Source organism: Anoplopoma fimbria, chromosome 3 (genome assembly GCF_027596085.1).
Source record: "Anoplopoma fimbria isolate UVic2021 breed Golden Eagle Sablefish chromosome 3, Afim_UVic_2022, whole genome shotgun sequence".
In the NCBI taxonomy this organism is placed as follows: domain Eukaryota; kingdom Metazoa; phylum Chordata; class Actinopteri; order Perciformes; family Anoplopomatidae; genus Anoplopoma; species Anoplopoma fimbria.
The window spans coordinates 9,809,588-9,820,000 of NC_072451.1; the positions used below are offsets into that span (position 1 = coordinate 9,809,588).

The 10,413-nt window shown below is 42.6% G+C and overlaps 1 protein-coding gene across 1 annotated transcript in view; it reads left to right on the plus strand.

The window, feature by feature from the left end:
- arhgap39 (Rho GTPase activating protein 39) overlaps nt 1–4,179 on the plus strand; it is a 28,154-nt gene extending 23,975 nt beyond the window's left edge. The window contains 4 exon segments of the mRNA XM_054596358.1: nt 1,406–1,605; nt 1,780–1,871; nt 2,175–2,344; nt 3,985–4,179. Coding sequence (XP_054452333.1) covers nt 1,406–1,605; nt 1,780–1,871; nt 2,175–2,344; nt 3,985–4,179 — 657 coding nt within the window.
- Nucleotides 4,180–10,413: the final 6,234 nt, after the last annotated feature.

Below are 10,413 nucleotides of genomic sequence, written 5' to 3' on the forward strand. Positions count from 1 at the left end.
TTTCAAGTAGCTGCTAATTGAAGAGAGTCCCACCTGTATATACCGTGTATTTTTCTCTCTGTGTGTGTGTGTGTGTGTGTGTGTGTGTGTGTGTGTGTGTGTGTGTGTGTGTGTGTGTGTGTGTGTGTGTGTGTGTGTGTGTGTGTGTGTGTGTGTGTGTGTGTGTTGCTTGATTGATGTTATTTGAAGATTAAAAACACACATTTAACACTGCACTGCAGTTATTACATACACTAACAATCACAGAGGATGAAAACATGATAAAGTCAGAAGGCTTGTTTCCATCGTGGTCCTCCAGGATAACACTGAACTCACCACAAGATAAAACAACACGCAACAAGACAAGGGTATATAAGCATATAAACAGCAAGCTCTGGGTTTCTCGGTCATAAAAAGTTAAATATTAAATTGAATATGCTACATGATACTTTGTAATCTTATCTATGAGGCCACTTTATACTCAGCTCTGTGATCCGTAGGCAGATATTTCCACTGTACTGATGCACCGTAGACAAATGTGTTTTTGCCTGCTATTGAATGTAAAGGGTAAGAAGTTAGGCTATCTTTGTTAAATAGCTACGGTTCTCTAGGTAGTGAGAAATTATTATATTGGTTCTTTGCTACCATATTTTTGGTCAAGTGAGCAGCATCTTCATATACATTTATCTTTTTTCTTTCCAACATCACCAACAAACATTGTTGGAGTTTCATGTAGGAACTGTGGCAGAAAGAAAATTGTTTCCACATGGAACTTTTCACATCCCGGTCTGTGGATGATCTTGAGTAACAGGATCAAAATTTCTGGAAAGAGACATTCCCGTTTAGTTTTTTGATATTGCATGATATTGCAGAGAAGGCAGACATTTCTTTTCTTTTTTTAGGTGTTGTGATACTCCAGTACACCAGAAGATGGCATCGTAATCACATGACTTTGAACTAGAGCTCCGGCTAGTGTGTGAGGACTTGATCTGTCCAGAATGAAAGCTTTTATGTCTAGAAATGTAATGATTTGATTTATCGTGGTGAGGCCTTTAAAAAGCCATATTTTCACCTGATTAAAACCAAAAACCTAAAATGCAGCCGAGGTGCATTCACAGTGTCTTCAGCAGGCAGCAGCTTGGCTCACAGCCTGTGGAGCGTGTACATGTTAGTGCCAGAATGTCAGCAGGCCGCTGACGGAGATCGTTTGTCGCTTTTAGGACTCCACAGTGTTTGACTCCTGTTAACCTGCTCACCTCTAACAGCACAGTGAGTCCTGTGGATGGATGAACGTTTCGCACGGACATCTAAATATCTGACTGTCCTCTCCTCCGGCAGCTTTCTGACCCACATCCTTCAAGTACCCACGCTGCCCTTCACCCGCCCCGCTGCATTAACATGAACATCTCTCTCTCTCTTTCTTCAGGGTCTGCAGAAGCCCTGTGCGGAGGAGATCAAGCATGCCAGGAACGCCATCTTCAGTCCATCCATGTTTGGCTCCTCCCTGGATGAGGTGATGGCACTCCAGAAGGAGCGCTACCCTGACAACCAGCTGCCCTGGGTGCAGACCCGCCTCTCCGAAGAGGTTCTGGGTCTCAACGGAGACCAGATGGAAGGCATCTTCAGGTGAGTGGAGAAGAGACTGTGAGTAGAACAGAAAATAGAAGACTAGGTTGATCTTTAAATGCAAATCAGATATCAGTGTTTACAGTTGAGTCGATTCCAACTATTGAGATCAGAGGTATAAATAAATAGAGAGGAGACCGGAAGTGTAACAAGCTTGTGACCTTTGACCTCCAGGGTACCGGGGGACATAGATGAAGTCAATGCCCTCAAGCTGCAAGTGGATCAATGGAAAATCCCCACAGGGCTGGAAGACCCACACATCCCAGGTAAACACACACACACACATACACACACACACTGATGGAGAGTGATTCTGAACACACATTAAAACACTGAGATCAATGCTGGTCTTCTGTGGACCTGGTTCTGGTTCCACACTGCTGTCACGTACAGGAAAGTTGCTGTCATGGACATGAGGTGAATAACTTGAGCAGATCCCCTCACTATGTCCTCACACCAACTCTCTGAAGCCCAAACAACACGGTGCATGTGTAGTGTCACACTGGTGGAGCAGAGTTAAGTGTTTTTAACATGCTCTCATGCTGCCCTGTGTGTCCTCGTGTCCCCAGCGTCTCTGCTGAAGCTCTGGTACAGGGAGCTGGAGGAGCCGCTGATCCCCCATGAGTTCTACGAGGAGTGCATCAGTCACTATGACAACCCGGAGGCAGCTGTCAACGTGGTGCTGGGCCTGCCGCACATCAACAAACTGGTGCTCTGCTACCTCATCCGCTTCCTACAGGTAACACACACACACACACACAGAGTTTACCACAACTTATACTAAATGTAATCCTACAGCAAAGACACAGCCTTGCACTAAAAACATTACTTACTAAGATATTGTGTTAGTGACATCGTAACAATATTAATATCACCTTAAGTAAAGACTTTTGACACATACTTACTTTTCATAAGATTACTAAAAGGGAGAACACTGGAGCTGAGGTGGAACAGGACTCCTGTCAATCAAACAAACACGCCCCCCAAACATACCTTTACTGAAACAGTTCGATAACTGGACACCCCACCCCACACAAAAGAGACAACCAGAAATGAAAAAAAAAAGAATCCTTTCACTTCTCATCTGAGACTAAATTAGAAATCATGTTTCCTTCATGTGTCAAGTGGGTTGAGCCTAATTGTGAAAACACAATTTTCTCACTTCCCTCATGTGGTGTCAGTTTTGGTTTAACCTTTTGCCTTCACTTCCACAGAAGTGAATGGAATTTAGTTTGTCAACAGCAGTAACTACTTTCTACAAAAGTAGAAATATCTCCTATTCAAACTGTTGTTACTGTGGCACGAGAACACTGAATCTATAAAGAAACATCGTTGTGGATTTTTAAAACATGTAATGATTCAATTGTTTTTTCCATTGTAAATAAATATTTCAATTGTTGTTTTTTCCTGTTTTTTTTATTGCTTATTTATAATCTGTTTTATTTTATTTTTATTTTTTATTTTTAGCTTGTCTTCTTCTACTAAAATTTCCCCGCTGCGGGACTAATAAAGGATTATCTTATCTTATCTTATCTTATCTTTTATCCAGAGGCACGAGAACACTGAATCTATAAAGAAACATCGTTGTGGATTTTTAAAACATGTAATGATTCAATTCTGTCAGCAGAAAATGCTGAGTTCCATTCAGAAAAATAAAGACCAACCTGTCTGCACAAAAAGTAGCCATAAAATGTATCTATGCATACAGAAGATAGTGAGAAATATGTTTGTTTGTTGTTTTTTTGCAATTTGGGTGAAACAACCCCCTAAACAGTGGCTTCAGTTGTGGATGTTGCCACCAGTAGCATCATCTAAGTGTTCTTCAAGAGAACTAGAAAGGTGCACTCAGTACAGTGCAGATCACTGCCTGGTGTGTCTACAATGACCACTGCTGTATTGTGTGATTGAATGAATTCTCACAATTTGCTTACCCTCTACATTTAGACACCAATGGGCTGTAAGGTGCCGTAAAACACACATCTTTCAAACTTAAAAACAAGCAGCGGCGTATGCAGACAATCAGCTTAAAGTCTTTGGTCCCATAGAAAATAAACTCACCAAGCTGTCTGCCTGCGTAGCAGCGGTTGAGTGGTGGCGATATTCTCGGCAGTGTGTGTACTGGTAGTTTTGTTAGCTGCTATTGTATGCAAAATCATGTTTGTTTGTTTGTTTTTTTTCAGTGCTGGTATGACGTCATTTGCAAAACTTATGCTAGTCAACACTGTGCCGAACAAATATGCACATATAGCTATACAATAAAAATGGCTAAAGTAGTAACTTAAACATTACCCCAGAAAACTTTAAATAAAACAAAGCTCTATGAAATGTCTTGAATCTGACTTGAGGCGACCCTCTCTGCTTTGTGTTGTGTGTGTTCAGGTGTTTGCCCAGCCCGCCAATGTGACCATCACCAAGATGGATGTGAACAACCTGGCCATGGTCATGGCCCCCAACTGTCTGCGCTGCCAGTCCGACGACCCCAGGGTGATCTTCGAGAACACCCGCAAGGAGATGTCCTTCATCCGGGTGCTCATCCAGCGGCTGGACACCAGCTTCATGGACGGAATCCTATAGCCCCCCCACCACACAAACACACACAATCCATAATTTAGCCTCCCCAACGCTCCCTTTAACCCCCTCCATGACAGGCCCACACACACTCACCCAGCACAGGAATCCGTATACACACACATTGTTGCTGCTGGGTGACCACCTTGCCTCTCCGACATGTTTACTTTTCTGGAACTAACAAAACTGCCTTGTTTGGAGTTTCAACACAGTACAGTTTGAGTTGAACCAGCTGCTTTTTTTTCTATTTCTGTAGATGTAGTCCTTTAATTGACATTTACATACACCAGTATTGGAGTTCCAAGGTTTTTCATATGCTTACAGTACTGTGTGTGCCTTCACATACATTAATACAGTGTACACGTACAGAATGAAGGAATTAGCAGGGATCTCATCATTTCACTGGATACGTGTTCGTTGTCACTGGCACACTCAGAGTTCCGGACCTGAAGGTTCATTTTAAACTTCTTTGTCTTATATGAACTGCTTGTGCTCTTGGTTTTCCCCTGCTTTAACACACATACACTGACACAGAGAAATTGACACGCACATATCAGCTCATGCACATACCTACATTGAAAGTCTTGCCCCCAGGATTCCACCTTCTGCAGTGTAACACACCATCTAACACGAAGCAAGAAACATCAGTGAGATATGATGCATTCATTCAAACATTTATTACACACAGGTTCTGCCACAGGTGTTAAAAGTATCTCACATGTACAATAGCCAAGCAATGCATTCAGTAGGTTCAGCACCAGATTTCCACAAGATGTAAAGCCTAACTGCACCACTCGGTCTGTACGTCAGACACAAGGTGTAAAGGTGAAGCTGTGTCCATGTTTAACACTGCCACAACAAAGTAGATGGGATCCTGCCTCAAGATGGCAAATGTTTGGCCGTCTCAATGGAACAGAATGTTGCCTGCCAGCATCCAGACTTAAAACTAAAGTTTAGCTGTAAACGAAGACAGCGGTACGGTGAAATAGCTCTGTTGGCCACTTAGCCATCAGAGCGTGGACACTAAATCACCCTTAGTTGTGTTTTGACTTCAAGGCTCTAACACTTTCTCTATGTCGGGTTTGTAGACATGTTAGCATAGACAGTGTTCAAATTTACCAGAATAGACTAGAGAAAGTGTCACTTTGAGCATGAAATTTAGAATTGGTTAATACAAGCCGTTCAATTCCTGACACTTTTCTTTATGTTCTTTATTATTATTAAGTATTTCCTGGAGATAGTGACAAAAATATAATAATTCATAATTCTACACACATCGGCCCCCTAGTGGTTTTCCATTATACTGTCTAATATGACAGTAAAACAGGTATTATGTTGCATTCTATGTCGTATTAAAACGGTTTTCAAAAGTACAACCTTGACAAACCCTGTCCATAGATCTGTAAAGGTTTCATACTAACTTTTCCCATACTACGTTTACATACTACTAATACTGCATGTTGTACTCTCCATAAGATTAGTGCATAGAACCAAATTAAGAATTCGGACACAGCTATACACTATGCTGTAATCTCGGCAATACTGACGTTCAGCAGTCTCACTGCTTGAACACAACGTTGAGTGTTAGCTCGTCCAGTACAGATACCTTACGTGTCAGCAGACACACTGCTTAAACTTCTTATCATGTAGACCATAAGTACGAGCAGAAAGTGTGAAAAGCTCACGAGTCCCTACTAATTTTGAGTCCATATCACCCACTTGGCAAAAAGAACTCCAGAAGTATCATCAGCGCGTCACTCCTCCAAATTCCAAACATGGTCACAGCCGTCCATTGGTTGCGAAATCACCGAACTCGAGGCTTCAAAACGACAGTCCACAAACCCATGGGTGACGTCAGGATGACTACGTCCACTTCTAATATACAGTCTATGTATGGTTCATGGGAGTGCAATTGCAGTACACTGAGTGTTAAAAATTGCGCAGAATAGTAACAGCTCTTGTTACCTAGCATGCAGCACTGAAGAGGGTAACTACGGCACAGGTGGATTTTGGTGTCCCACCTTCTGATCACTTGACACATGCAAGGCAAGTTTAGTTTCTCCTTACTGGCTGAGCCAGTGCTAACAAATGAAGTATTGCCTCGGTTCTGACACATGAATACCTATCCTTGGCTGTAATCTTCAGCATTGGGTAATCTTGAGGAAATCTGGTCATGTCCATCCACGGTATTGGGTGCTATCTGGTCGGCCAGAGCACTCCTGAATCAATGAGCAACTGTGGTGTAGGGGTGAAAGCAGCACTGCCAATAAGGCCCCACCCATAATGTTCAGACACACGCATGCTCTTCCTTCCTGGGAGGGATTTGAGAGTACCAGCTCTCCTACGATACCCCCCCAGGGCCCATCCTCCGATCCAACCTGACCCCACAGAGCAAGTCCACCACCACCACTTAGCCCCAACAGGCCTATCTGCTCACTAATGATTTGTGAATGTGTCTACCCGCTTGTCTGTCTGTCATTGTTTACAAACGTACCCGTCTTTTGCATCCATATGGTCTCCGTCTACGAGCAAGTACTGTTGTTTATTGTATTCATTTGAAATTTTCGCCGTATTTAACAGAATTTCTATGTTTTTTAACCCATTCTTTTTTTTTTTTTATATGATTTAATTTATTTATATTTATTTGAGGAGATTTCCTTAATGCCTTCTCAAGATATTGTATCGTAGGCTCCAGTGTGTGTGTGTTTTTGTCACAGCACGACTGTGTGTGCGTGTATGATTGCGTGGATGTGCGATCGACTGTAGTTTTCAATATGGTAGGGCACATACGTCTTGGTGTGTGACTGAATCTTGCTGTACCAGTTTCGATTCCTTTTGGGGGTTTTTTGTGACACAACTGAAAGGACGATTATGAAAGCTCCATGAAGACACACACACATGGACCATACTGAAAAACACTGACTTCCACCTTAAAGGTCCAGATGACACACAGTCTCAGTTAACCTTTGGCCCGATGAGGTTTTTTTTTTTCTTTGTGTAGAGACTGTGATGTGTGTGTGTGATGTGCAGCTCATTCACTCTGACATGCACCTGACTCCACATAAAAAACATGTACATTGACACTGTACAGACTGTAAAAATAAGTATATAGAGAAGCAAGAGAAGAAAAGGCACCATATGTAACAGTGGAAATTGCTGTGGAAGTTGTTGTAACAGGATGTTTTTTTTTGTCATTCCCCCCCCCCAAGTCTTGTCAGTGTAAATTTCCCTCACATTGAAAGAGATCTTAAAGTGGCTATCTACACCCATCTCCAAACAGTCTGTGGCCGACACAGGTTTCCACCCATAATCCATGCAAGTGCCACAAAGTGTTTTTAACCCCGATATCTGTAACTGTACGTCTGATTCATACTCCAAAAAGAAGTGATTTGTCTGGAGGGATCTACAGGATTTTTTTAAGGTCTGGGCAAACCTGGAGAACTAGTGGTCGGGTTCCTCAAAGTGCTCTTTCAACTGCTCGCCAATACACCCAGTACGGATCCGCAGTTCTCTTCTCCTGCTGAACACAGCCTGAGACAAGCCCTGCTTTCCTATTCTGGGTGGTCGAAAAGTTCGAGAGAACTTCCTTGAGGCTAACCAAAAGTCCTTTTACATAGTCTTCTTGAATTCCTCCCATACCGGGTCTTTTACAGCTGCAGCCCTTCTGGCCAACCGGTACCTGTCTGCTGTTTGCGGAGACCCTTGGGCCAGCCAAGCCTGAAAGGCCCCCTCCTCATCTTGGCAGCCGTCACCGCTGCTTCCACAATGGAGGCTTTGAACATGCCCCGTTTGGATTCCATGTCCCCAGCCTCACCTGGGATTCACAAAAAGTTATTTCTGAGGTGGAAGTTGTAGACCTCGCAGACAGGGGCCTCAGCCAGATGTTACCAGTTCACCCAAACTACATGTTTGGGTTTGCCAGGTCTTTCGGGCAGCCTCCCCCGCAATGTGATACAACTCAACACCAGGTGTTGTTCAGTTACAGCTCTGGCCCTCTCTACCCCCAAGTGTCCAAGACATACATCTGCAGATCTGATGATATGACCGCAAAGTCACTGGTCGATCTTTGGCCAAGGATGTTCTAGTACCAAGTACACTTATGAACCACCCAATGCTCGAACATGCTGTTTGTTATGGACAATCAATGACTAGCTGAGAATTCCAACAACAGAGCACCACTTGAGTACAGGTTTAGGTTTCTCCATCGTTGCTCACGCGAGTGTTGAAGTCCCCCAGCAAAACTGTAGAGTTCCCAGTCAGCGCCTTTTCCAGGACGCCACATAGAGACTCCAAGAAGGCCGGGTACTCCCAACTGTTGTTCGGTGCATAGGCCCAAACAAGAGAGAGGTGACAGATTGCGATGCCAGGGGTCAGCACACCTAGGTCCACGTTTTTGCCTGCCGTCTGGCTCACAATTCACCAAACCCCAATGCCTATTCCTGTGAGTGGTGGGCCCACATGGGGGCAGCTCCATATAGATTTTTCGGGCTGTGCCCGGCTGAACCCCATGTGTCAATGCCCGGCCATCAGAAGCTTGCCGGCAAGCTCCCCTCCCAGGTCTGGCTCCAGAAGAGGGCCCTGGTTTCTCTTTTCCAGGAAAGGTGCTACAACTCTTTTTTTTGGCTGATTCATATAGGGTCAGTTGATTGCTTTTGGCCTGGCCCCTCCCTGCCGAGGTCAACCACCATTTTCTAATAATCAAACTAGCTGTCCTGTCCTCATAGTTGGGTTGCCAGGTTGAACACTGTCCTAACTATACATATAATGCAGCCGACCCACAGATGACTTGGTGACTAGCTTACCAAACCTTCAAGATACAATGTGTAAACTACACAAGTAAGTAAACTGTTTTTTCCAGATAGCTTCCTATCCTCTAACAGAGACATTAAACCGGCTAACCTGTGCCACCTGCAGCTGTAAACAGCTGTACGTTTTATATATTAAAAAGTTTTCACATTATGAGCTGTTTTTAACTTCAGGGTGAGCTCTTCTGTTCAGACAGCCAATCGTTTCTTAAAGAAATTCCTATAAGAAAAAAAAATCTACAGAACAAACCTGTCCCTCATTTGACAACTGACTTCTTTATGAGGTATGAATATGGCCAAATGTTTGAATTTGTTTCAATGTAAAATCACAGTGAATGAGAAGCCTTGGAGATGAAATGTTGCAACAGTGTGTATGAGTGTGCAAGTGGTGTGTGTTTGTGAGAGTGTCTTTGTTTTATGTATGAGATTGTTGTAGATAGACCCAGCAAATCAACAGATTAGCATGCAGACATAGGGTCTTCACTCTCTTCAACTTGAATTTACTAAAATATGAGAATATACAAGGAAAACAAACTGAATTTACAGAAAATAGGTGTTACAGTATTTAGCTTTAAAAAATCCACTAAGAAAAAATGATTAAGCTCTTTTAATCCATTTTTCTGATTGTTTTTTCTACTTGGTTCCTACTAATGATGATTTGGTAGTCGGTGTCGATGCTGTTCGTCTAATGTAAAGAAAATGACAATGAAGAAGAGGTGTGAGAGAGCTGCTGTGAAACTGCTCTCCACCTCGACGTCAACCCTCCAGGTTTTTCAGTTGTATCTTAATGTCCACTGTCACTCACACTCTGTCCGAGGGAAGACTCTGGAAGTGTAATGGACGTTGGTTTAATAAATGATTAAAATGTCAAACTAACGGAATGTTATTTTATTTTCCAACTGTGCCAGTTGAGCACTCTGACACAAGAGAACAAATTCATTGTTACATTTGATAAAAAAATTATGTACCTAGAAGAAATCAATGTGTCACACAACTAATTACAAAGCAAAATAATGCATGTTCTACCATGATTATAAGTATGACATAAAAACTAAAGGTCAATGAATGTCCATAACAACTTGTAAAACCACTCCTAAGGTTTCATTCACTTCTCTGCTTTCAATTTTAATTCTAAGTACAGTATGTACACAGATGTACTTCCATGTTGAACTATATACTGCAGTTTAGACAGAATGGAAGTTATGTATTTAGAAATGGTGAAATATGACAATGTTGAGGTTTGATAAGTTCTGTGAATCGGGTGTGGTTCCACGCATTGCTTCAAAGTGTTGTGAACGTCCTGTGGATGGATAAAAGCAAATTTTGAAATAAATGCAAATGTATTCATATTTTTCTAACACTAGTTCTTTAACGGCCATATTAAGCGTCACACAAATGTGTTAGATCGGAATTAGAGAAGCGGCATCCAGATGTT